The following is a 27,602-nucleotide window of genomic DNA, read 5'->3' as shown; positions in this document are numbered from 1 at the left end:
TGAGAACTGTATATTTTTCTCTAATAAATGGCCTCTTGTCTACACTAGAAACAAGAAGGTACACGACTTGACAGGCCATTCTCTATTTTGGGCTGAGTATAACCATACCAGTGGGCGGTCTTTCTAGCTCACGGTACCCTCCCCCCCCATCAACCCCAGACCTAGGGCTCTAACCATGGGACCCTAGGAGCCAGACCACGACAAAGGCGGCCTGACAGGCGTCATCAAAATGGAGATCACCAAGAACCTGCGTCCCTCACAGGGTGCCCTAAGTTGTAAAGCTGCGAGGGAAATGCTCATTGTTCCCTTCAGTCAGCTCATAGCAAAATTTCAGGAAAGCCAGGGCGAGACTCCTAGGCGGGCGGGGGTGAGGGGAGATGCGTGGTGCCGGGCTCCAGGCCAACTTCGTCCGGTGCCCTCCGCAGCAAGCCGGACGCCACGAGGCCAAGCAGTCAGAGTGTCTGTGTGTTGGAGAGGGACATGCAAAGCGAGACCTACTCCCCACCACCACCGCCACCATGCTGTGTTCTTTCTGCATCTCCAGCCTCCGCGGGGTGTGGAGCGACCCTCGGCCGACCGACCTGGCCCCGGGGACGTCTCAAGCACCGCCAGCTCTGCCCCCGCCCTTCCCCAAGCACAGCAAGGTAGGGCAGGGGGGTTTCGGCCTCGGCGGCAGGCGGTGAAGCCCCCCGCACAAGGTCTTACATCAGCCACCCCACGTGCAGGCGGAGGGCGGGAGGCCAGCAGCAGCAGGCAGGCAGGCAGGCAGGCAGGCAGGCAGGCTGGGAGGAAGTGGCTCCCCTCCCCGGGGCTGCACCGCCCCCGAGCCCCGCGCCCGCCCCCGCCCCTCCCCGTGCTCGGAGCAGCCGCGGCCGCCGAGCCGAGCGGCGCCGCGCGGGGCCGAGTGGAGCCGAGCAGCCGCCGCGCCGCGTCGCCGGTTTAAGCGCAGTGCGAGGCCGCGGCCGGGGGCGGCGGTAGTGAGACCAGCGCCGCGCTCCAGCCCCCTTTTCCCTCCATGGTTTCTCTCCGCTCCCGTGAGTAACTTGGCTCCGGGGGCTCCGCTCGCCTTTGCCCGCACGCCGCTCGCCGCCTGGGACCGCGCCGCCGGCCTCCGCCGCCCAGCAAGATCCCTTCCGACGGCCTTCGCTGCGCAAGGCCGGGACGCCTCTCCCCCCTCCGCCCCCGCCGCGGAAAGTTAAGTTTGAAGAGGGGGGGAAGAGGGGAACATGGATATGAAGAGGAGGATCCACCTGGAGCTGAGGAACCGGACCCCGGCAGCTGTAAGCACAGTCCCCCGTCGGGCGCCCTCTTCCCCCCTCCATGACTTGCATGTAATGGTGGCCACCTGCGGGGCCCCGAGCCGCGGCTTGGCGGGCCCCGGGCGCGGGGAGAGGGCGCAGCTCGCGGGCTGGGACGGGGAAGGCGGGCGAGCGGGCGGGCGCGGAGGGGGGAGCGAGCGCGCGGGGATTAACTCTTTGGCGCCCGCGGGCCCTCGCGGCCACCCGGCCCCGGCGAGGCGACGGGAGTCAGAGGAGCTCCAAGTTTGAACTGCCTTGCCCGCCGGGGTCCTCTCCGGGAGAGAACGCCGTGTGCGGGTGGCCCGGCGGCGAGGGGTTGTGTAACGCTGGGAGCCATGTTTGCAGCCTCCCCGGGGATGCGCGGCCGGGTGGAGGGCGGGCCCGGCCCGGGAACCGCACGGCTAGCCCCGGCCGGGCCCGCCACCGACCACGCCGGACTCCACACGCCGCGAGCCGGGGAGCGGGCGCGGGCAGGCGGGGGAGGAGGGCGGCTGCGGCCGGGCCGGGCCTCGCGGTTGACGTCGGCCCGGCCGAGGGCAGGGCCCTGGGGAGGGGGGCGAAGAAGGGAAGCTTTTTGACTTTGAAAGGGGGTGCCGAAGCCCCCCACGGGCGCTGGGGGGGCCCGGGGCGGGCGCGGCCCGGCGCGCCGAGCGGGGGAGGGGTGGGCCTGGGCCGGCGGAGGTGGCGCAACCGCCGCCCCTCCCGGGGCCAAGTTTGAAAAAAGGACGCGGTTCCCGCCATTTTTCAAGCCTAAAAATAAAAAACTTTCTCCCCCATTTCCCTCGCTCTCCTTCGAGACGCCTCCAAGCCAGCCCTCGCTTGGGCCCTTCGCGGCCGGTCTCGGGCAAGTCGCTCTGGCGGCTGCCGGGCCCTTTTCTTCCCCCTCCATCCCACCCCGGGGTGGTCGTCCTCGCCGCCGCCGAGCCCCAGGGGCCCCTGCCCCAGGAGGGCTGGCCCCTCGGTGTGGGCGGGCGGCGGCTCCTCGCGCCAAGCCCGGGCGCGCCACAGGCCGCCACAGCGCCATGTTGGCGGGCGCCCGTCTCCCTCCGCCGCGTGAGGCGGCCTGCCCTCCGGCGGCCGCCCGCTCGCCCTCGCCCTCCGCCGTTTCCCGGGCCGAGCCTTCGGTCCGTTGTGTCCCGCCGGGGCTCGGCTTGCACTGGCGGGCGCCGCGCGCTGCGGCTGCAGCCGACTCATCCCCTCGCGGGCGCGCTGCCGGCGCCCTCCCCCCTTCTTAAAAGGGCAACGGCAGGCGGCCGTTCCTGCCTGGCGCGCGGGCGTTCGCGCGGTCTTGGGGCCGTGGCCTGTGCCCCGTGGCCTGTGCCCCCGGACGTGCCAGGGTGCGGCCTGCTGCGGCCGGCCTCACGCCGCGTGTGCGTGGGCCAGGCCTCTAAGCGTCGCCCCTTTCATCACGCAGGGAATCGCGAATCTCCTGCGCACGGAGCCACCATGCTGCCGCAGCAGGCGAATGGCTCTCCCCGGGCGGCGGAGAGGCAGCCTGCGGGGAGCCGCGTGGCGAGGGTTCAGGTGGCCGTGGTTAACAAGTTGCGGAGGGGGCGGAAGTAGCCGGCCCCCGCAGGGTTTACCTGGTGGCTTTGAGGTCACTGGCAGTGCGGGGCAGGCTGCACCCTGGCGGTGGCACCTTGAAAACCTTGAGGAGGAGTGGGTGGGTGGCCCCTTCCCGGGTGCCGGGGTCGAGTCAGACATTTTGTGCCCGCCACGTGCTGCGGTGTTGGCGTGGTTGGAGCACGTTCTCACCTGGCGGGGGTTAATGCCGGACCTTCCATCATGCCGCTCGGTAGTTGAGAATCAATACAGTACTAAATTTAACCAAATTCCCCTTAAGAAACGTGCACCTGTAGGTCATCCAAAGGTTTTAAAAATCTAGATTTGGGGATTCTTCTCGAAAGACATTAAAATAATAGTAATGTGTCGTTTTCTCTGGCCTAGATACATTGGACTGCTTTTCCCAGTATTTGGTGCGCTTTCTCATAAATGAAACAATATGCTTTTAAAAAATGTATGTGTATTTGGTAATGTTAGTTTTTCTGGTAATCAATAGAGGCCTCAACTGCCTTGCTAGGAAAACCAAGCAAGAGCCATGTGAGTATTTAATTAAAACTTTAATCAGGCAGGTTGCTGGTGCTGTCGTGTCTGTTCAAGAGCAACAAGTGGCTAAAGTGCCGCATTGGTCCTCAGAAGCCATGGGCGTATCAAATATCTGATTGGCACCAGTTCGGGGGTCTGTGAAATCACGTGCCCCCCATGAGAAAGAGGCTTCCCTCCCAGCCCTTTAGGCTTCTGGGCCCGACTAGAGGGAAGGGGTTGGGGAGCGGGTGTTGGAAGGCCCTACAGAGTGTCAGGAGAAGGGAATTGGGAACCTCACAGCTTTAAGATAAAATTGAAGGATAACTTTATAAAAATGTTGCAGGTTTGAAGGCAATTAAAGGGTTAAAAGTGGGTTCCCCCCCCAAAAGGCATGGTCATTAAAGCAAATGGAAGCTTCCAAGGTGGACCCATTAAAATCAGCTACTCACATGGCACCTTACGTACTAGAACATAGCATATGAGCCACAACTGGTTGCATTGGCACTGAGCTCTGGGCCCTGCCAACTCTGCATTTGGAGAACCGAGCCTGGTCACCCACTTAAAGTGGTAGTAGTTAGTTAGAATGCTCAGAAATACTCAAACACTGCCCACACAGAACAGTCTAGACAGGAACCCACATCTGATCTCAATGATCTTGTTTTTGAAAAAGATTTAGTATTTGCCAGGAAGAGTTAAAGGAGACTGAGGTCTTCCATGTGCTGGTTCACTGCCAGAATGGCTGTGACAGCAGGGGCTACGTGGGTTGGTGGGAACCAAGAACCAGCAACTATCTAGGTTTCTTTGTTGATGTTAGGGTCGAAGCACTTGGGCCATCTACAGATGCTGTCCCCAAGTTCATTAACAGGAAGCTGCCTGGTAAGGGGAGCAGCCAGGACTCGCCTGTGCCATATGGCATGCTGGGTTTGCAGCCTGGCTTACTGTGGTGCAGAGCCGCCCTAGCTAGTCCGTTTCTAATCCAGTTCTTTGCTAAAGTGCCTGGGAAGAGAGTGGAAGACGACCCAAGTCCTTGGGCCCATGCCACCCTCGTGGGAGATCTGGAAGAAATTCGAAGCTTATGCCCACCCAGCTCTCAGAAGTAAACCATAAGATGGAAAATCTCTAAATTGCCTCCTAAGTAAAGAAATCTTTATATTAAAAAGATATAAATGGGGCCCAGTGGCGTGGCCTAGCGGCTAAAGTCCTCACCTTGAATGCCTTGGGGTCCCATATGGGCGCTGGTCCTAATCCTGGCAGATCTACTTCCCATCCAGCTCCCTGCTTGTGACCTGGGAAAGCAGTTGAGGACAGCCCAAAGCCTTGGGACCCTGCACCCGTGTGGGAGACCTGGAAGAAGTTCCTGGATCCTGGCTTCGTTGTGCTCACTTGGGGAGTGAATCATCAGATGGAAGATCTTCCTCTCTGTCTCTCCTCCTCTCTGTATATCTGACTTTCCAATAAATAAATAAATCTTTTTAAAAAAAAGATATAAATGTTTTCTAAGACTCAAATTTATTTCTTACATCAAAATGTGTTTCCATAGTGGAATAAAGATTACCTAAGATGACATTTTAACATAATAATCTGGGCCCGGTGCGGTGGCTTAGCGGCCTAAGTCCTCGCCTTGAACGCATCAGGATCCCATATGGGCGCCAGTTCTAATCCCAGCAGCTCCAGTTCCCATCCAGCTCCCTGATTGTGGCCTGGGAAGCAGTTGAGGACGGCCCAAAGCCTTGGGACCCTGCACCCGCGTGGAAGACCTGGAAGAAGCTCCTGGCTTTGGATTGGTTCAGTTCTGGCTGTTGCACTTACTTGGGGAGTGAACCATTGGACAAAAATTCTCTTCCTCTCTGTCTCTCTTCCTCTCGGTATATCTGACTTTGTAATAAATAAATCTTTTTTTAAAAAATGTAAAATGAAGAATGGTGGTTAACATTCTTTCTGTTTACTGTTTTTTTTACTTCTGTTTATTGCAAAGTCAGATATGTAGAGAGAGGGATATCTTCCATCCATTGATTCACTCCCCAAGTAAGCACAACAGCCAGAACTGAACCAATCCAAAGCCAGGAGCTTCTTCCAGGTCTTCCATGTGGGTATAGGGTCCCAAGGCTTTGGGCCGTCCTCGACTGCTTTCCCAGGCCACAAGCAGGGAGCTGGATGGGAAGTGAGGCAACCTGAGTTAGAACTAGTATCCATATGGGATCCTGGTATGTTCAAGGCAAGAACTTTAGCTGGTAGGCCACGCCACCGGGCCCTATCATTTACATTTTTTTAAAAGACAAGAATAGATATTAGTGTTATTGGTAAGAATGGGAAACGGTATGTAAATATTCAGTTACTTCACTGAAAAATAAATCGTACAGTGATATAACATACATACACTAAAAAACAGTGATATCAGTAAAGTGAGAAGACATTGAGGTACCTAATTGAATTGCATCCCAAACTGAGAAGAATGTTTTCCCTTAGGTGAGCCTCTCATCTGCCATTGCTCTCAGCATGCTGATATAAGTATTTGAGTTTCTCATTCAGAAAGCCTAGCATTGCCTCTTTCCTGTGGTTAAATATATGGCCCAGTGAAGTGCTGATGTGTTACAGGCTGAACTGTCACTTATTCTTTAGCTAAGTTGTGGTTTTGTTTGTTTGTTTTTAATTATTTGAAACTAAGTAGGGTTAGGGATCTTCCATCTGCTGGCTCATAAGTCCAAATGACAACAATGTGGCCTGTGCTAATTCAAAGCTAAGAGCCTGGACCTACATCTGGGTCTCTCACTTGAGTAGCAAGGGTTTAAGCACTCCATCTTTCAGTGCCTTTGCAAGCGTCTTAGCAGGAAGCTGAAGCAAAAAATATAGGCACAATGGCTCAAAAACTAAATGTCTTTGCAAACTCCAGGATCCTGTATGGGTACCAGTTTGTGGCCTGGCTATTCCATTTCCCATCCAGCTCTCTGCTTGTGGCTTGGGAAAGCAGTAGAGGATTGCCCAAGTCTTGGGACCCTGACCCCATGTGGGAGACCCAGAAGATGTTTTTGGCTTTGGGTCAGCTCAGCTGCAGCTGTTGCTGCCATTTGGGAAGTAAACCAGCAGATGGAAGATCTTCCTATCTCTTCTTTCCATAAATCTGATCTTTTTTTAAAAAAAAGAACTCCAATAGTTTTACCTTTGATATTATTGTTATTATTATTAATAACTTTTAGATCCTAATTTCTGGCATCTATTGTTGGGTCCACTATGATGTAATTTTCAGCTCAGTGGGATAGTCTAATTAGTTGAAGGGTTTTTTTCCTGTATGAGTAATGCATCTTTGTTAAAAATTAAAGAGAAGCAAAAGAAAAAATAGAAATCATAGAAAACCGTTGTACCAAGAATATTTAATCTTGTTAAAACTTCAAATTACGCTATTAACATGTATATACTATCTTACTGCTCTTAAAATAATACAGAAGCATTTTCATTTCTCTTCTGTTTCTTTGAGTACTTTATCCATATCTGCTTAGGTCATGATGTGATCACTCCCTTAGTGGTAGTGCTGGTCTTCTGCCAAGTTGCTTTTTCATCATGGTTCCGTTTACAGTCTCACCAGTAGGATGCTTGTCCCTTTTGTGTCACTGGTTCTGCAACCTGACGTGTTGGAAGTCTGTTTCACTGTCATTTTGGAACACTGTTTTAACCTGCTTCTTGCTTGTTTGCGTTTAAACGTTTTTAGTTAACGGGCAGCATTACAGAAATAACAGAGATGGCAGTTTTCCATCCACTGATTCTCTTCTCATTTAAGTGCAGGGGCCCAGGAACGTGGGCCATCTTCTACTGCTTGCTCAGGTTCATTAATAGGGAGCTGGATCAGAAGTCGAACAGGGAGCCAATGCCATGGCTCAATGGCTAACTTCCAAGTTCAAGTCAGCACTCCATATGGGTGCCTGTTTGTGTCCCAGCTGCTCAGCTGCGCATCTAGTTTCCTGCTTGTAGCCTGGGAAAGCAGTAGAGGATGGCCCAAAGCCTGGGGACCCTGCTCCTGGCTGCGGATCAGCTCAGCTGAGCTCAGCTCCTGCCGTTGTGATCATTTGTGGAGTGACCAGCTGATGGAAGGTCTTTCTCTGTATTCCCATCTCTGTAAAAATATACTTTTCTGAGCCCGGCGGTGTGGCCTAGCAGCTAAAATCCTCGCCTTGAATGCATCAGGATCTCATATGAGCGCTGGTTCTAATCCCAGCAGCTCCACTTCCCATCCAGCTCTCTGCTTGTGGCCTGGGAAGCAGATGAGGACGGCCCAAAGCATTGGGACCCTGCACCCGTGTGGGAAACCTGGAAGAAGATCCTAGATCCTGGCTTTGGATCGGTGCAGCACCGGCCTTTGCGGTCACTTGGGGAGTGAATCATCGGACAGAATACCTTCCTCTCTGTTCTCCTCCTCTCTGTATATATCTGACTTTCCAATAAAAATAAATAAATCTTTAAAAAAATCTTTTTTAAAATCCTAAAAAAAAAATAAATCTTTAAAAATAAATAAATCTTTAAAAAAACATTTCCAGTTTTAAAAAGTGGAGCAGCTAGGACACAAAACCAACCCCATGTGGAGTCCCAGTACTGCGGCTGATCTTAAGCTGCTGCACCACCACGATGTGAAGTAAGAGATCTGGCATTGTGTATTGAAATGTCAGTTTTAGTCCCTGCTTCTCCGTTTTCAATGAATGTGCCTAGAAAACCAATCAGGAATGGCCCGGGGGGCCAGTCCTGTGGCTTTGCAGGTAAAACCACCATCTGCTGTGCCAGCATCCTGTATGGTGCCTGTTTAAATCCTGACTGCTCCACTTCCCATCTAGTTCCCTTCTGATGGACTTGAGAAAGCAGCAGATGCTGTCCCAATTCCTTGGGACCCCTGCACCCATGTGAGAGACCTGGAAAAAGCTCCTGAATCTTGAGTACAGATTGACCATCTCTGCTAGCGGGTGGGAGATTGTTCTATATCTGTAATAATACTACTTTCAAGTAAATAAATCATTAAAAATAAATAAAATAAAATAAAAAACACACTTAGGAAGTGACACAAGATGAAACATTAGATGGAATATCTTTCCTGTTGATCTAACCTTCAGACAATTTTTTTTTTTTAAGATTTATTTTATTTTGTTGAAAGGGCAGATATACAGAGAGCAAGATCTTCCGTCCGATGGTTCACTCCCCAAGTGGCAGCAATGGCTGGAGCTGAGCCGATCCAAGGTCAGGAGCCTGGAGCCTGACACTCTTCTGGTCTGTCACGCGGGTACAGGGTCCCAAAGCTTTGGGTCGTCCTTGACTGCTTTCCCAGGCCAAAGCAGGGGTCTGGATGTGAAGTATGGCTACCAAGATTAGAACCAGCACCCATATGGGATCTTGGCATGCAAGGGGATGACTTAGCCGCTAGGCTAACTCACAAGACCCTGCTCTTTTCATTCAGGATCTCGTGACTCATCCTAACAAAGGACTTCAGACACAGAGCAATTGACTAGAAATACTAGTCTTTCCCATATGTATAAGCAGTGTTGTCAAAGTTAGATCTGGGTTCAGAAACATTTATTTCTTTTCTATTTTTTTTTAAGGATTTATTTTTATTGGAAAGTCAGATATACAGAGAGGAGAAGAGACAGTGAGAAAGATCTTCCATCCGATGATTCACTCCCCAAGTGAGCGCAACGGCCAATGCTATGCCGAACTGAAGCCAGGATCCAGGAACTTCTTCCATGTCTCCCACATGGATGCAAAGTCCCAAGGTTTTGGGCTGTCCTCGACTGCTTTCCCAGGCCACAAGCAGGGAGCTGGAAGGGAAGTAGAGCTGCTGGGATTAGAACCAGTGCCCCATATGGGATCCCAGTGTGTTCGAGGCAAGAATTTTACCCGCTAGGCCACACCGCTGGGCCCAGATTTATTTTGTTTTTATTACAAAGTCAAATAAACCGACAGGATGAGAGACAGAGAGGAAGATCCGTCCAGTGGTTCACTCCCCAAGTGACCACAAAGGCCAGTGCTGCACCGATCTGAAGCCAGGAGCCAGGAACCTCCTCCGGGTCTCCCACATGGGTCAAGGGTCCCAAGGCTTTGGGCTGTCCTTGACTACTTTCCCAGGCCTCAAGCTGGGAGCTGGATGGGAAGTTTAGCTGCTGGGATTAGAACCGGTGCCCATATGGGATCCCAGTGTGTTCAAGGCGAGAATTTTAGCTGCTAGGCCACACCGCTAGACCCAGAAACATTTATTTCCAGCTCAGATTTTTCATTGAAAACTAGTGAAGTAGGAAAATATTGTTCTGCTGATAAATAAGTTAGAAGAAGGATGAGATTTTGGTCTTTAGTGCTTGGTGTTTTGGTGTTTAGAAGTTGTGCTGGTTCACTCCCTAGGTGCCTACAGCACCCAGAACTGTGTTGACCAAAGTCAGGAGCCAGAAATTCAGTGTGGATCTCCCATGGTGGCGATGGGACCTAAGAGCTTGAGGCTCAACTGCTGCTTCCCTGGGGTGCACTTAGGAGGAATCCAGAGTCCAACATGAGACTCCCAATCAGCATCTTAACAGGTGCGGGTAAATGTTCGCCTCAAATCCATTTTTTAGAAGAAACAAGTTTAATTGGAGAATAAGAGATAAGGAGAGTGAGTTTGAACGGAAGGCCAGCCAAGTGCATTAGATCAGGTTGCTCTGTAACTGGTATGTGCCAGTGCACGGGTGCCTGCCCAGCCTTCCCTGGGAGGGCTTGGAGCCTTTGTGTGTTGAATTAGAACTGCTCGTTCCTCCTGGGCCTAAGAGGCAGCCCTTGAGATTCTGTTGAGTGGATGCCCTTCTGACGCTGTTCTCTTTCCAGGCAGTCTAGGTCCCCTCCTCCTGTGAAGGAGAGAGGGGTGTGTCTCTGGGCCCCCTCAGAGATTAAAACAGAAGACAACTGAATGGATGGAGGATGAGAAGGCCTTCTTGAGCTTACCTGACTACAAACAAATGCTTTCCTGAAACAAGGACTGGCATAAATTCCATGTCCGGGGGAAGGGAAGCTGCAAACAAATCTCCCAGGAGACTGGGCAGCCTCGTCTGCCACTAATCCCTTCCCTCTGGGTACAGTTTATTTGGTTCTGAAAGGCCACTCGATCCTATGTAGACAGGTAGATCATAAATTTTCCTTGTTTCTCATTTGTTCTCCATAAAATTCTGTTTTTCCTAAAGAAGCTTGCTTGTTCTTCCCAAAAGTCTTTTCTCACCTTTCCCGTCATTAAGTGTGTAAACTCCAAATCCTAACTGCCCTTGGAGTCTTTACCAAGTGAGTGAGTATAGTGTCGCGCACGTAGACAACCCGTCTCCCCCCCCTTCTTGTCATTTGATTTGTAGTCCTGGTGGAGGGTAAGTGCCCCCATGCCTCTGTGGCTGCTTACACTACTGTGGAAGCAGTAGTTCCAACTTGGAAAGTGCTGCTGGGAACTTTTCAGGCCCTCACACTCACCGAGGGCCCTCCTGCAGTCTCGTTCAGGCAGTGATTCCCACTTGGCTCTGTGCGTCTGCTGAGGCGCGTCTTGCAAAGTGTTACCGTCTCTACCGTTTCCAGCCTTCTCCATAGGAAACGTTATATACACTTTAAAAGCATATTTTCCGTGTGCTTTTTAAAATTGCCTTAGTTCACCAGTTGTTTTGTGTTTACTAGCTACTTCTTAATGTTTGTCCCTTGTCTATGTTTCTTCTGTATTTATTTCCCCCTCACTTTTGTGTTGTGTAAAAACAGTAGAAGTTAGCCTTGATGATAAATATGAATCTTAGAGTTACTATAACCAACAAAGGTCACAAGATTAAAAGGCAAATCAGTTGAAAATGAAAACACTGGATGGTTTAAAGCATTATGATATAGATGACAAAGCCAATGCCTGCGATGTTGGCATCCCACACAGGTGCTGGTTTCCTTCCCAGCTGCTCTCTGCTGATAGCCTGGGTAAAGCAAAAGATGGCTCAGGGGCCCGGCGCGGTGGCGCAGTGGTTAAGGTCCTCACCTTGCACGCCCGGGATCCCATATGGGCGCCGGTTCTAATCCTGGCAGCCCTGCTTCCCATCCAGCTCCCTGCCTGTGGCCCGGGAAAGCAGTCGAGGACAGCCCAAAGCTTTGGGACCCTGCACCCGCGTGGGAGACCCGGAAGAGGCTCCTGGCTTCTGATCGGCATAGCATTGGCCGTTGTGCTCACTTGGGGAGTGAATCATCGGATGGAAGATTTTCCTCTCTGTCTCTCCTCTCTATATATCTGCCTTTCCAATAAAAATAAAATAAATCTTTTAAGAAAAAATACAAAGGCTTAAATTATCAATGCTAATAGTGGCATTAATGGGTAACATTTTCTTTATAGCATTAGTATGTCTTTAATTATTGTGATTATGCTTATAATCAGAAAATGGATTCCTTAATCCAGGTTTCTTTGTATTTCATTATTTTGGTCTTGTACAATCCTGATGTGACTACAGATGCAATATTAAATAAATCTGTTTCTCTGCCTTTCAAACACAAGGAAAATAAAACATTGGGTGGGTGATTGCTATTGAATTTTTTAAAAGTTTTATTTATTTTCACTTTATTTGAAAGGTAGAGTCTTTTCCTGGTTCACTCCTCAAATGACTTCAGGAGTCAGGACTAAGCCAGGCCAAAACCAGGAGCCTGGCGGTCAGTCTGGGTCCCCCACGCAGACAGCAGGAGCTTGAGCTGTCCTCTGCCAACCCACAGTGTGTCCATGAGCAGGGGTGGCCATGAGCGGGGTGGCCAGGACAGGACAGAACCCAGTTCTTAAATGGTTGTCTCAAGCAGTGACTCAACACTGCAGTGAACACCCTGCCACTTTTTTTTTTTTTTTTTGAATTCTTTGGTTGGTTGGTTTTACACTTAAGAGTTTTTCTCTTTTTCTTTCTTTTTTTTTTTTGTAAGATTTATTTTTTTTAAAGATTTATTTTTTTATTGGAAAGGCAGATATACAGAGAGGAAGATCTTCCGTCCCATGATTCACTCCCCAAGTGAGCGCAACGGCCAATGCTATGCTGATCTGGAGCCAGGAGCCTCTTCCAGGTCTCCCATGCGGGTGCAGGGTCCCAAAGCTTTGGGCCGTCCTCGACTGCTTTCCCGGGCCACAGGCAGGGAGCTGGATGGGAAGTGGGGCTGCCGGGATTAGAACCGGCGCCCATATGGGATCCCGGGCGTGCAAGGCGAGGACCTTAACCACTGCGCCACCGAGCCGGGCCAAAGAGTTTTTTTCTTAAATGCAGAAGAAATAGATGCTTGTAAGATTAAAGCAGTGATACAGCTATGGATGAACAGCAGAGGTTCGTGACAGAGCCTTGCTGCCTTTGTTCAGGGGTTCTTTCCAAGTGTTGCATGCCAGGAACTGTTTGCTGCAACTTCATTGGGTAGGTGTTTCCTCCATCCTACAGGAAATAAGCACCAAGAGGTTCAGTGGCTCACCCAAGATCAACAAAGCCTGCTTTTTGTCACAGTTAATGGACATTTCAGGTCCATTAACTGTGTATGGATTCCTTGTTAGATAAGGGAGGAAAGACAGAGGTATCTAGGTCTGCAGGCATCCTGAAAAAAAAGTGTTGTTGGTGAATGTGGCTGACTGTCCTGTTTTGTAAGTAGATGATGGGGTTAGGGAAGTGATGGTATATCCTGTCCTTAGTAGCTATTAGCGCAGTAGTGGATTTTGTATGGGAGGATAAAAACGTTGTTAATAGTTCCTGTAATTTTTGTCAGCATCTCTCTTCCATACAGATGCTTGATTACGGGTATTTGTAAAATATTTTTGTATGGTAAACATACAAGGGTTATTTATTTTTATTGGAAAGGCAGATTTTACAGAGAGGACAGAGATCTCCCTTCTGCTGTTTCACACTCCAAATGGCCTCAGTGGCCAGAGCTGAGCCAATCTGAAGCCAAGAGCTTCTTCTGGGTCAACCATGGTAGGTGTAGGTGGGTCTCAAACCTTTGAGTCATCCTCCACTGCTTTCCTAGGCCACAAGCAGGGAGCTGGATGGGAAGTGGAGCAGCCTGGACATGAACTGCCACCCAAATGGGATCCTGGCACTTGGAGACAGAATTAGCTAGGTCCTGATTAAGGGCATGAAACAGGCAACATTTGTTAAAAAGTGCAAATTAAAGGGCAAGCAGATCCTTACCTGCATCCCTAATTGGTCTCCACTTCCTATCCAGCTCCCTGCTTGTGGTCTGGGAAGGAAGTGGAGGATGGCTCAAGGATTTGGGTTCCTCCCTGCACCCATGTTGGACAGGGACAAATCTAGCCCCCAGCTTCAGGTTAGCTCTATCCATTGCAGTTATTTTGGGAGTGAACAGGCAGATGGAATATATTCTCTCTCTCAGATCTGCCTTTCAAATACAGTAAATCTTTTAAAAGGAGAGAACAAGTTTGACCAACCAAGAATGCCAGGAAGGGTTATCATCGTCCATTTGCATAGTTGGCTGAAAAATCAATGTTCAGAACTCGTCAGATGTGATCTCATTAGATGAATTTGAACACTGAGAAAGGACACCCTATACCCTGAAAAGGGAGCTGCAGTTCCCTATCTTAGAAAAAATGGTCTCTATTTTGCATATTGATTCATCCCCATCAGGGAAAGAAGCTTGGTAAAGGTGAATAAAACCGGAGTTAGAAAGTATGACTGCAGAAATCTCAGTGGTCTCAGCTAGACTAAGACGCCAGGGACAGCTGGCACTGCATCTGCTGGTTTGCTTCTAGAATGCCACCACCAGGCAGGTCTGGGTTAGGCTAAAGCCAGTCTGGAGCTTGCAGCTCCATCCTGGTCGAAAAGTGTAATTGTGCGTCTGCTGCTGCCTTCCCGTGTACATTGCAGAAAGCTGTTTACATCTTACAATCTGGTTTCTAGGGTGGACATAGAGCCTAATTGTTTAAGACACCATCTGGGATACTTGCATTGCTGAATTTCAATACCTGGGCTGATTGTGTATATAGCTGGGTTTTCACCCTGTGGAAGACCTAGATTTTTCTCTCTGCTTCAGAGCACTGGGGAGAAGGTGAGGGAACCAGTAGGTGGATGGGAAGTCTGCATTTCTTGGTTTTGGATACCGTGCATGCAGCAGCATCTCGTTTCTTAATCACTTATCATGTTTATAATCAGGACGCTGATCTGAGAAAGACTGCCCTGTATGTGGGTATTTTTGCAGGATATTTATGGTTGGGTGTCTGCTTTTCTATATGTTTTTGAAAACTTGTCTCTTGCTTTCTTTGTCATTTACAGGTTCGGGAACTTGTCCTAGACAATTGCAAATCAAATGATGGAAAAATTGAGGGCTTAACAGCCGAATTTGTGAATTTAGAGTTTCTCAGTTTAATAAATGTAGGCTTGATCTCAGTTTCAAATCTCCCCAAGCTACCTAAATTGAAAAAGGTAAGTGTGTTTTCTCAAACAGAGTGAACTGTCCTGAGAAGGGAAAATGTAGCTTTACATGTAAGGAAGCACTTGGTATATAGAAAGCGCATAGTCTGTAGTGGGTGGCCGTGGGATTGAATTCCAGCTCAACCGATTCTTTGATGAGTGATCTTCTGCAAGGCCTCTTAATCTCTCTAAGGCTCGATTTCCTCACCTGTAAACTGGTTACACCACCTGACTGCAGCATTGCAGTGATGTTTGAAAATAATACATGACAGGTGATCAACAGAAAATAGTTGAAGTACAAATAATTTGTTAAATGCTGTTTATTACTATTTAATATTAACTGGAAACTGCTCTTATTATGTTCTGTCAGGCCACAGTTGTTCCCACACTGTTTTATGTCTATTGTTGAGGGGTGATTTTTGAGACTTTGCAACTTATACTCCATGATAATTAAAACCCATTACACAATCCTGATTGATTAGGTTTGAGATGTGTCGTTGGAAGTCTTAAGAGCATAAACTTAGTGCTGGCAGGTTCTTGGTGCTTGGTATCTTAGTTTTCCTAGCATCCTGATACATTTTCCTTAATTGCTTTGATCTGTGTCCTGTCAGATTTGTTCAGAAAGTCAGCCTGTCAGTGATCATTGTGTAAGTTCCTTATAGGGCGTAGGAAGGCAGGTCCTGTTTAGAGATAAATCAAGTATTCTTGCAGATGATAAGGATTTTATTTCTTCTGACTCCAGAACATAGGCAGTCTTATTTGACAAGAAACAAGTACAAAAAAAAATTAGTGTATAAATGTTAGAAATTTTCCTAAATTTATAATTAATTTTATGTCAAAAGAAACTACTGAATGCTTGAGTGGATTGTTTTCATTACTCCTGTTTCATAAGATATTAATTGCAAGAATGTAAATGCTACATGTGATGTTAGGACCAATAATGTGGTCTAAGTAGACTAAGGAAAGTGCTTTATTTTTTACTGATGGAATGAACAAAGTTAGTGATTCAGCCTGTATTGATCACTGGCCTACAGCTTTGAATCTAGCTATGACTAGATTTTTGACAGGAATATCCCTTTGAGAGGGATTTCAAAGGTTGTATTTTCAAATAAAATGTTAATGTATTTTCTTCCTCTAGTAAGATAATTATTATCAACTAAGCAAGTGGCTTGTTTTTAGCTTTTTTTTTTTTAAGTAAAAATTTTAAATGTTTTAAAACTGATCTGCATCATACAGTACGTTTCTTTTTATGCCCAGAGTTTCATTACATGGAATTTCTGTTACAGCATATATATGTTGCCAGCCGAGGGAGTGTGCTTGACTCTTAGTAAGCTAGCCTGACGGGCTTCAGCTCAAATACCCACTGCTATAAAAGGTGTGGGGTCTTAGGCAAGTCAGCTTGTTTGTAGCTCCTCTTCATCTCAAAATGGAATGACGATTCTACCTACACCTGTACTGTTTAGTAAAGCGAGTTAATGTATCTCCAGTGCTTGGACATGTAGGTCCAAGGGTTGGGTGGTTACTGTGGTTGTTAGAACTCACTGGGGACAGCAGTGTGTGCCAAATTTTCTCATCTGCAAAGGGAAGAGCTTGAATTCAGTGTTCCCCGTAGTGCTTAATGGGCTTCAGGAGGCTAACATTCCTCAGTGAAAAGTCATTCTTTCCCTGATTGGCGCATTGACTTGTGCCGCCACTCTGGCAGGTTTCTCGTTTTGTTTATTTAAAAGATAGAGTGACAGAGAAAGAAAGGGAATCTTCCATTCAACTGATTTACTTCCAAACAACGTCAATGACCAGGACTGGGTGAGGCTGATATCAGGATTCTGGAGCTCCATTTGAGTCTCCCACAGAGGTGGCAGGAGCCCCAGACTGTGTGCCATCTTCCACTGTCTGCCCAGGCACATCAGCAGGAGCTGGGTCAGAAGTAGGTTAGCAGGGACTCGGCCCTGTGCTCCCAAATGGGATGATTACAGGCAGTGGGCTTAATTTGCTGCACCACAATGCTGTACTCTGCAACCAAGAAATGAGGGTTGGTTCTTAGACTAGTGCCAGCTTTGTGCAGGAAGGCTCTGGAAGCCTGAGTCAGTTCCCTAGTCCATTCCTTGAAGTCACAGTGCTGCTTGGTGGACTCATCGCTGAGATGCTCACAACATGTTAGCACTGTCCAAAAGTAGCTTATTGCAGCAGGTATTACAGACTTTACTTGACATGCAAAATAAGGGGCTCAGAATGCACATTGGTGAGTATAGCAAATGATAGCTTCCTTAAAGAGAATTCTGCTTTGTTTAGACTCACCTTTTACCTTAGGAAAAGGCAGCTGCTGATACAGGCCAATTTGTACAGACTGTTGCCAGTGGTTGGTTAAAACGTACTCTTCCCCTTCTCCAACCCCCAACGACTCCAGCCGAAATGATGCTGGGGTCTGTAAACCTGAGACTGCTTGAAGCAAAATGAGCATACATCCCCTTGCAGAAATAAGTGTTATTTGATCTTAATAAGAATTTGAGAACTGAATTTGCTGTTTATAGCACCTTACTGAATGTGTTTCTCTGTGTATTCTGTGTGCTTTGTACATCTTCTTTTGCAGCTTGAGCTCAGTGACAATAGAATCTTTGGAGGTCTCGACATGTTAGCAGAAAAACTTCCAAACCTCACACATCTAAACTTGAGTGGAAATAAGCTGAAAGATATCAGCACCTTGGAGCCCTTGGTAAGTAACTGAGGATTTAGAAACTGGTACTTACTGGTCATTTTCATTTTCATATTTATAGTCAGGGGAGTTATTGGAGACTATGATGGATTGAGACAGTTTTGTGGGTGGTTTTTGTTTTGTTTCGTCATTTTTTGTAGGAGTCCCAATTGTAAAGATCAGGACCTTATGTGTATTCCTGTGGCTTCATTTTCCCCTCCTGATGTTGTGTTGGTTTCCTTCACATGGAAATTTTAGGGTGTTTTTTGTTTTGTCCTTTTAGTAATTTATGGAGACTTAAGTTATTCATCTTAAAAATACTGTTCCCAGACTGAGCAAGCTATTGTATACTTTTGTAATTTAAGAAAACTATTGCTACTGGGTGACACAGCCAAGGGCAGCTCTAGTCAGGTTCGGGATCTGTGCGCTCTGCTGCATCCCTGTTGCCTGACATTTTGCATGGAAATCCTCGGTCTCATATTGGCATAAGTCATGGATGGGAAGCTAAGCTTAAATTCTATTGGGTTGTAGACTTGTGTGACCTTGGGCAAAGTGCTTCTCCCTGGGCCTCAGTTTCCTCACTTATGAAGGTAGGAAGGATGGTAATCTCAATCTTACTTCGTTCTGTTAGGGATTGTGAGAATAGAAATCTGGTAATGTGCTTTGTAAATTGGGAAGTTGCCCTAGTGGAGGTTCAGTCTGTGGCCAGAAAGGTGTTTTGCAGGCAGGGCCGGGAGCAGCGGTTAATGCAGGATAGGGTGTTGCCCTGCAGGCTGTGTTGTTGGGTATGCAGCACACAGGAGCTGTGTGTCAGGACCCAGAAGAGGAGAGCTTGAGGATAAGACGACTCTTGATTTTCTTACCTTTTTAAATTAATATGTTAAAATACTGTGGGTTTCACATCATTTATTTCAAATACTCTTTTACTTCCAAGAATGATTAAGAATAATTTGTGTGCTTTTACAATAGAAGAGAATTTCCTGCCAGAAATATTGTCTTTCACTCCTGATGAAAAACTTAGATTCTGCTGCAATACAGATCTAATTACCTGTTAGTGAGTTCCCTTTTTTTAATTTTGTATTTTATTAAGTGAGCCATATTTAAGAGCTCATATTTCTCCTAAATGTCAGAAAGCTTACTGCTCTATAAATTTCTATTATTTTTCTGCTATAGACAACGCTTGGATATTCCAACTTTCTCTTTTTACTCTTATCCTCTAAACCAACCCTGTTTCTAAAAGCTTAGCAGGCATTTTTGAATTTTTCTGTGCCCAGGGACTTTAACATTTGCCTCATTGTATCCTTAAAATCTGGAGAAAAGAGCATGACTGTCCCTCCTCTGGGAGATGAGGGACCTGGGTGCAGAGGCTTAATTAATTGCCTAGGGTAACTGGCAGAGGAGGGGGTTTAAATCCAAGCTCACTGTTCTTTCCACTGCCTTTGTGTCGCAGTTGTGTCTTTCTACCTATAAATTTACACCACACCCAGATTTCTCTAAGCTGAGAATTGCTACAGGAATCCTAAATTCGGCGATGGGTTACACTGAGCCTTTATTGGTGACTGCATTCTTGTCTGTCATGGGTCACTGTTGGGCATGGGACCTCCTGATACCCCACGCCACCTCCACCCCACTCCAGGCAGTATCTGTCCATGCCGGATTCTTAGAGAAACCTGACTTTTGTGGGTTTCAGAAGTGTTGCGAGCCTTCTGATACGCAGAAGCAGAACAGAAACCAAACAGTACATGCAGGAGTTGTTTGCCTGAGTGCTCTTTCTGGGTCAGTAACGTGTGCAGAGTCTTTGGGACTGTGATAACCTCAGTCCCATGGTATGGTGCAGGTTAGTTGTGGTGTTACCCACCCTTGGAGGAGCTGCTCTGTGCCCATGCATCGCCCTGGCTTTTTTAATGCATGTCATGCTATTAGTGATTGTGAGGCAGCATTGCTGCAGACAGGGTAGAAGTAGCATGGCCCTTCTTTACACTGAGGAAGCTAAGGCTTGGGTGAGGCTGGGTCCCTTGTCCAGAGTCACACACCCCTCTTTGTGACAGAGCCACAGCGCTACAAGCCAGGGCTGTTTGGGAACACTAGCCACCACAGGTCTGCTTTACTTGTTGTGGAGTTTCCTGGATTTCTGAGTACAAGTTGGAATAGAGCAAATCTGCAGGAAGAGGTGATGGGGAAAGTGTTGGGGAAAAAAATACCATCCTCATCCTCATTAACCACATACATTTTGAACACCGTCAACTTTGAGCCCAGTTCTTACAGCCAATGCAATGATTGTGAATGCCTCTGCTTGCTACAGGGACATTAATCAAGAGAAAAAGAAGGCATCAATTCAAACTTCCTTGGACACCTTTTTTAAGAGACCTGGGCCATCCAAACCATCCCCCAAAGCCCTTCTAAATTCTAAGAAGGCAAGCAAAATTATTGTTAATACAATGTTTAATGTTTATTATGGCTAGCCTATTAGCTTAGGTCAATTTTCTGGTGTGGTAGAGTTGTAATTTTTTAGTGGTGTTTACACATTACTTTGGGATCCTGAATGATCTGTGTGGTGTATTTTCTGCCTATGGAGCCTTCCTTAAAGCATAATTTTGTTACTTCAAACAATATTAGTCTACTGTAGTGACTTGGGAATTTTTGGTTGTTTATTTGCTTTAATTTAGTTTCTAGCATACTGCTTCGCATGCCCAGATTATTTGGTGGTATGCATTGTCAAGAAATAGAAGTCTCGGGTCCATGCCAGTTGTAGAGCTCTAGAGCCTTGGATACAGTATACAAGTAAGACTAGACAAAAGGCTTTTGGATTGTGTTCAGTATTGTATGCATTTTTATATACTCAGTTCAGGAAGTGAATTTAAGCTATAAATGTCTGAACAACTGCAGAGAAAGCTGCCTGCATTCTGGTGTGTCTTAGTTGGTATAGAGCTAGCTTCTGAAGAGAAGCCACTGTGCCAGCTGGCTGTCTGGGGTGACATTGCAGCTCTTTCTGCCCTGCGCTAAGAAGTCCTACCTGAGCTCCCAGAGGTCAGGGTCTGACCTGACAGTTATTCGATACAGAAGCAGCTCCTGGGGACATGTGGGTGCTTGCTTACGTAGGCATATCACTTGATCTGCAGCTTTTTGTTGTTGTTGTTGTTAAAATTTTTACTTACCTGAAAGGCAGATGTACAGAGAAAAGGGGTGAGACAGAGATCTTGTGTCCAGATTCCGGAACTCCTGCTAGTCTCCCACATGGATACAGGGGTCCAAGCACTTGGGCTATCCTAAGGTACTTTCCCAGGCTCAGTATGGGGCTTAACTGGAAGTGGAATAATCATGGCTCCAACCAGCATCTCAGCCAGTGGCTTTGTCCACTGTGAAATAGCGCCAGCCCCAATCTGTAGGCTTCTGCTTGAGGGTGCCTTGAGGAGTATATTTGTCTGTTGCCACACTCCTGTTTTGCCTTCCTTCCCTGACACTGTTCTTAGGGCCTTGTCAGTGACAATGAAGCAAGTGTGAGAACCTTTCGCTTGTTCAAAAGGTGGAGAGGCAGAGATCAGCACCCTGTTGTCCCTAAAGGACCACCTTATAAGTAGGAGGCTTTTTTTAGGCCACACAGTCTATCATGGCCACTTGGCTCCGCCACTGGAGTGCTAGGAAGCCCTGCATAATGCATGAACAAATGCGTGTGGTTATATTCCTATGCCGCTCATGCTGCAAAAACAGGGAGTGAGCTGGGGCCCATGGTTTGCCAGCCTCTGCTGTAGTTAGTGTTTTTTAATTGGAAAGTCAGATATACAGAGAAGAGAGACAGAGAGGAAGATCTTAGGTCCAATCTTCACTCCCCAACTGACCACAACAGCCAGCTGATCTGAAACCAGGAGCCAAGAGCCTCTTCTGGGTCTCCCACACGGTGCAGGGCCCCAAGGCTTTGGGGCCATCCTCGACTGCTTTCCCAGGCTACGCGCAGGGAGCTGGATGGGAAGTGGGGCAGCAGGAACATGAACTGGTACCCATATGGGATCCCGGCGCTTGCAAAGCAAGCACTTTAGCTGCTAGAGTACCCAGCCAGGGCCTGTAGTGAGTGTTTTAAAGTAGACCTCCATGTCATTTATATTTCTTTAGAATTACACAGAAGCCCAAATCCTAAAAAACAAAATTTTTACTTTATCTGCATTGCTTTTCCTGATAAGGCAACATCAAAAGTTTTAAACATCAACCTATTTTTAAAATCTAATTCATGAAGACATCCTCTTAATGTTTGTTTTGGGGGTCTTTTAGTACCTTTTTCCGGGGACTACCAAGCCTTTTCTCAAATTCTACGCTCTGACTTGGTGCTCCTGTTTTGGGAGGCACTAGCTTTGTCCCACCTCACACTACTGTCACTTCCTGTTCCCATCTCTGCATGTCCCTGCAGTGGTCCCTCTGCCCTCATCTCCTAACTCCCCTCTGATGAAAACTTAAATATACAACACTGATGGAATAACAGATTAAGATCTAAGCAAATAATACGGACATTTTTCCACTTGCCTTAGGTACTCGGAAAACTTCTTGGGCCATGTTTTTAGATCTTAACTGCTAGGTAGTTGAAATCAGTGATTTCAAACAAAATATCCAAACAGAATTTCAAGGTCTGATAAAAACTTCAGAATTTTACATCAAAAAGAGTCTGGTAATAATGCCAGTGTTCCTCAAAAAAAAAGTGAGGTGTTACACGTCTCTGTGTTACTTAAATTTCAGCTCTTCAGTTCCCACTCCTGTTCCTTCATCCATATGGATTCCTTCTGGAAGAATGTTGGTATTACCACACTTTGCACGTTACTTGTTCTAGTCTGTTCTCTACTGTATCATGTCTGTGTCCCTCAAGTAGAAAGATAAGCAGCTTGAGATTAAAGACCCCAGTAAAATTTCTGAATCCCATCCCCCATTCTTTTGCCAAGCATTCTTATTGGGCGTTTGATCTGACATCAAAACTTAGGTTTGAACTACGTTTATTTAGCTGTCTGCTTGTCTCATGTGTTAAAAAAAAAAATCCTGGTTTTAATAGAATTATTTAAGATTTACATATCTTTATTGTTGCCAAAAATAACAGTTGTCTGAGGGGTTGAAGGAAGAGTGGTCCTGTAGCCTAATAGAGAATTTGCACAGGGAGTGATGTTTTGCTAGGAACAAGGTTGAGTGAGTAACAGCTAATTGGATACAGAGCCTAACAATTTTACCTCTTCAGCAGATGGATTTTAGTGTTCATATTGTTTTTGTTTTGTTTTGGGTCCTTTTCTTCAGAAAAAGTTGGATTGCCTGAAAAGCTTGGATCTATTTAACTGTGAGGTCACTAACCTGAATGACTACCGAGAGAGCGTCTTCCGGCTGCTGCCCCAGCTGACCTACCTAGATGGCTATGACCGAGAGGACCGGGAAGCTCCTGACTCGGATGCTGAGGTGGATGGTGTGGACGAAGAGGAAGAGGATGAAGGTGCGTGAGCTCAGATTCACCCTGGTATCCGTATTTGAAAGATCCTGGTAAAGCTACTGGATAGTCTTGCTGTTGGAGAGAATAACTTGTATGTAGGCACTTTAGAACTGATGCCTGTGGTTAATTTTAATAAGCTCTTGGGATACTGAGGCCTTGAAAGTTAGCAAAATAATAATGGTTTGTTAGGAAATTGGAGCCTGGCTGTTAGCTGGCCTCTCCTTGGTGACTACCTGTATCCCTAAAAACTCAGTTTTGTCAGTATTTCCTGTGCCTGCTAAGCTACACCTTAGTTTGTTAGAGGCTTGCTGCTGTCTGCCTTCCTGTGGGCAACTATTATTCTTGGTTGGAGATTGTCTATATTTTTTTATTACAGGGCCAGGCCCTCAGTACGTGTTTGTTATAGCCTACATGTAAATGAAAGTTTTCTTGCCTTTGATATGTGCCTAGAGTTTAAGAAATAATGATTTCAAAATATTTCGTTAGATTCCATTTTTGTTAATATAGAAGCAATCTTGGTTATAAGATGGAATTGATTTTTCAGATTTTTTTTTTCATTTGATCAGCTTTTTAATGTAATAATTATCTTCAGGATTTTAAAAAATGTTTTATGCCTCAGCATCCCTCTTGAGAAGGTTTTCCTCCCTACATCAGCAGGAAGAGAACTTGGTCTCTTAGAAGTCCCGATGTTGCTGAGTTTGTGCTATTAAATTTGAAGCAGTTTTGAACATCCCTTTTCTTTCAAAGTGAGATAAGCTAACAATGGTCAAGAAAAGGCAGGAAGAGAGCCAGCCACCCAGGAACTTGAGAGCACTTGATGGTAAAGTGTCAGTGAGCATTCTTCATGTCTTGTCCTGCTGCAGCCTGAGACGTGAAACAATGAGATGGGGCGTGGAAAGTGAACAGAGTAGGACGTTTCGCTGGGCTCAAAATGTTTATATCCTTCCTTTCCTCCACTGCAGGTTGTCTGTTATTCACAAAAGCCGTGGTGCTGCTTGACACCCATAAGTTAAAACAATGAAACAGCTACATGTGTAGGTGCTCGGAAAGGAAAGTTTCTGGGCGGTAGAGTAGTTCCCAAGTGCATGGATCAGTCAGACAGCAAATATTTGAGCACTTTCTGTGTGCTTGATCCTGTGGAAATAGTGATTTAAAAACACAGCCACAGTTCTGGTCTCTTGGAGCTTAACTGTTTTACTGAAGGAGAAAAACTAATCAGAAATAAATGAGTAATGGTGACAAGGGAACAAAGTGCAGTGATAGCAAAGCACGCAATGTTCATTTGAGAGCACATACTTCGGGATTCACATGTAGCAGGACAGCCTGAGAACATGATGATATGTGAGACTCATGCTGGTCCAAGCCAGCGAAGCAGAGATGAGCGGGCACAGTGAGCTCAAGGGACAGAGAGAGCAGGGGGACTAGGAGAAAGCATGGCTTTCCGATGCTGATGGTACTGGTTCTCTAGAGGTTGTCTCTTGAAACTATTGTGGAAAATTGTCAGGCTCTGACAAAGGCAGATATAGTAGTAAAAGAAGCCCATGTGTTTCTGTCACTTTAGTTCAGCAGTTATTGGTTGAAAACTGATTTTATTTTCTACATGCATCCCTTGCAACATTCCCTTTTGTTTCCCTGTTAACTGAAGACGTTGTATCATGCTGTATGTCTAGTTCACCAGCACTTAATCCCTATTGATGTTATGTACCTCCCCTGGACTGAGGGGTTGGGTTGCAGCACGTGAAACGGAGTGGGTGACTGACAAATGTGCATGTAGAACATTACAGGTATCAATGAGCTCCTTTTTGGACTGTTTGCAGAAGGAGAAGATGAGGAAGATGAAGAGGATGAGGATGGTGAGGAGGAAGAATTTGATGAAGAGGAGGACGAAGATGAAGACGAAGATGTAGAAGGGGAAGAAGATGAAGATGAAGTCAGTGGAGAAGTCAGTGTAACCAGTGTTCCACCACATTTCCTATTTAGTTTAGATAAAGGGCAGATTAAGGATAAAGAAAGACTTCTGAGTTGCATATTGAGTCTGGTTGACTTAACTTTTAAGATTTATTTATTTTTATTGGAAAGTCAGGTATACAGAGAGGAAGATATTCCGTCACATGATTTACTCCCCAAGTGGCCACAATGGCCAGAGCTGAGCCAATCTGAAGCCAGGAGCCAGGAGCTTCTTCTGGGTCTCCCACGTGGATGCAGGGTCCCAATGCTTTGGGCTGTCCTCAACAGCTTTCCCAGACTGCAAGCAGGGAGCTGTATAGAAAGTGTGGGGATGCTGGGATTAGAACCAGCACCCATATGGTGTCCCAGTGCATTAAAGCCGAGGACTTTAGCCACTAGACCACCATGCCAGGCCCTGGTTGACTTAACTTTTATGTTCCTTTAAAATAAATGTCCAGTAGGAATGCCCAGTTAGCACTCACCACTCTCAGTGCTTGCCCCTGTATGGTAGATTTGTGCCTTGAATGTTGGGAAGAAAGGTGAGTCTAGCATTTCATAGGGTGGGAAAACTGAAACCTGGAGGTTTGTTTCCTCATTACAATTGAGGGAAGTGTATTTATCAAGCCTAAACTATATGTTCATTAATTCAGCAAAAAAGCATTTGGTCATCCCCCAGATGGTGTAGCCTATGAGTCCCAGTAGTAGAATGCCTCCAGGGAGGCATGCAAAAGGACAGGAGAAACAGAATGTGTGCAAGGAGGTTCAGGAAAATAAAAGAGAAATTTCATTGACAACCAAGTAAGACTGTGGGGTGGGCATTGCAGTGCAGCGGGGTAGAAGGCCCCTGGGCCATGGTAGAGTTGTAAGTTCTGGTTCTGACACTCATTTCTGATCCAGCTTTCTGCTGGTACATCCTGGATTCTGTGAATGGTGGACAAATATTTTAGGGAGTGAACTGGAAGGTGAAAACCTCTTTTGTGTCTATTGTTCTACCTTAGTCTTCAAATTCTTGAATGATGCAGAAAGAAAAAGAAACCCGTGCAAGGTGGCTTTGAAATTTAAGATTTTTAAACCGTTTCTTCAGTTAGGCATTTTTAGTTAAATAGCAAACAATGTTTGGAATTTTGAAACTTAATTGGATATCAGTGCATCAAGTAGATACAAATAACAATTGTGTCCTTGATGCACTGTTTATTTGCAGGGTACATTTTTTCTTGTGTATCCCTTGGCAGAATTAATCTAACATTAAACTGTTTTCTAATTAGGAAGAAGAATTTGGACATGATGGAGAAGTTGATGAAGATGAAGAAGATGAGGATGAAGATGAGGATGAGGATGAAGGTGGGTCTAATGCATGCACTTTGGTCCTTCTCAGTTAAAAATTAGTTGGGGCAAACATCCATTGTTTAGAATGTGATACCACTAAGAACATAAAATGCCATTGAGTCATATTATAAAAATAAATAGCCTCTTTCAGTGCATCAGTGTTATTCCTTTCCCCACCATAGCCAAGATGGTGCAGTAACTGTTTGTTGCTTCATACTCTTGGGTAGTACAAATGGCTGCGTGTTTAGGTCTCGTGGTTGATGTGTTTTCTCTTAATTTAGTCCAAACGGTGGACTAAATACATAATGAACCTGGTATTGTATTCGGTAGTCTTTCTAGAGCATAACTGTTATTGTGCATCTTAATGGTTGCTAGATGTCGAATCGTTGGGGCCAGCAGGTTTAAGGATAGTAAGTATTTTTAAGAAAATAACTTAGAATTTGAGGACTGGGTTGACCTCACTGTGTCTAAATGCTGCTGTGCAGTTGACGCACCTTGGCTGTGGTCACCACTGTGCTTGCCAGTGATCAGGCTGTTTACATCTGTTGGAGCAGAGAATTGTTGCTGTCTCCATTAGCCATACCATATATATAACGCCTCTCTAATGGTCACAAACTGTTTTTTGCTGTTGTGCAGAGGAAGAAGAAAGCGGGAAAGGTGAGAAGAGGAAGAGAGAAACAGATGATGAAGGAGAAGATGACTAAGACCCCAAGAAGCCTGCAAAAAACAGAACTGTTCAGTATTGGTTGGACTGCTCATGGATTTGGTAGCTGTTTTTTTAAAAAGAGGAAAAAAAAAAAAGGTAGCTGTGATACAAACCCCAGGACACCCACCCACCGAGCCAAAGAATAGTTCGTATGGCATTCCACCTTCCTCCAGGGAGTCCCTCTTGGTCACCCAGCACCAAGCCTGGGGACTCGTCCCAACAGAATTCTGAGCGTTGTTAGGTTTTTGTGTAAGACTTGCTGTAGCGTGGGTAGCTATGATTGGTGAGTCAGCCGTCTATGGCTACCAGTTACACCGAGACTGTAACAGCATTTTTACTTTCTGTACAACAAAAAGCTTTGTAAATAAAATCTTAACATTTTGGGTCTGTTTTTTCATGCTTTTCTTTTTAATTATTTTTTTTAACATTAGGACATTTTATATATTACAACTGCCGAAAACGTATTTTTAAGTCTTTAAGTGAAATAAACGCATTACTCTTTGGTAAATCCAAGTTGTATGCTTACATTTTTAAGCTAGACCTTAATCGTAAGCTCATATTAAGACCTATCAACCAAAGTAAATGAAGTCGACTTTTTAAAAATAATGGTCAAAATGGAATGTTTTGAGGCGGCCCCTGCCTAGCAGGAAGATAGTATTAATTTCAGGTCATAAGAGGAGTCCTTAGCCCAGGGCCTTGGGATCTGGATTCTAATCCT

At 46.4% G+C, this 27,602-nt stretch overlaps 1 protein-coding gene across 2 annotated transcripts; it reads left to right on the top strand.

Annotated features, from left to right (window-relative positions):
* Nucleotides 1-992: 992 nt before the first annotated feature.
* Nucleotides 993-27,267, top strand: ANP32B (acidic nuclear phosphoprotein 32 family member B). Of its 2 annotated transcripts, none has more exons than XM_041004686.1 (7): nucleotides 993-1,280; nucleotides 14,627-14,776; nucleotides 17,352-17,474; nucleotides 22,719-22,908; nucleotides 24,723-24,847; nucleotides 26,118-26,193; nucleotides 26,821-27,267. In XM_041004686.1, the coding sequence occupies exons 1-7, from the start codon at nucleotides 1,227-1,229 to the stop codon at nucleotides 26,880-26,882; spliced, it is 780 nt and encodes a 259-aa protein (XP_040860620.1). In that variant the 5' UTR covers nucleotides 993-1,226; the 3' UTR covers nucleotides 26,883-27,267. The 2 variants fall into 2 exon arrangements, with proteins under 2 accessions (XP_040860620.1, XP_040860619.1); XM_041004685.1 differs by having other exon boundaries at nucleotides 26,815-27,267.
* Nucleotides 27,268-27,602: the final 335 nt, after the last annotated feature.

This window comes from Ochotona curzoniae, unplaced genomic scaffold (assembly GCF_017591425.1).
Source record: "Ochotona curzoniae isolate NIBS_2020 unplaced genomic scaffold, NIBS_Ocur_1.0 scaffold_3208, whole genome shotgun sequence".
Lineage (NCBI taxonomy): Eukaryota > Metazoa > Chordata > Mammalia > Lagomorpha > Ochotonidae > Ochotona > Ochotona curzoniae.
Note: the sequence above shows the minus strand (reverse complement) of the source record. Positions and strands in the feature narration are given on the sequence as shown.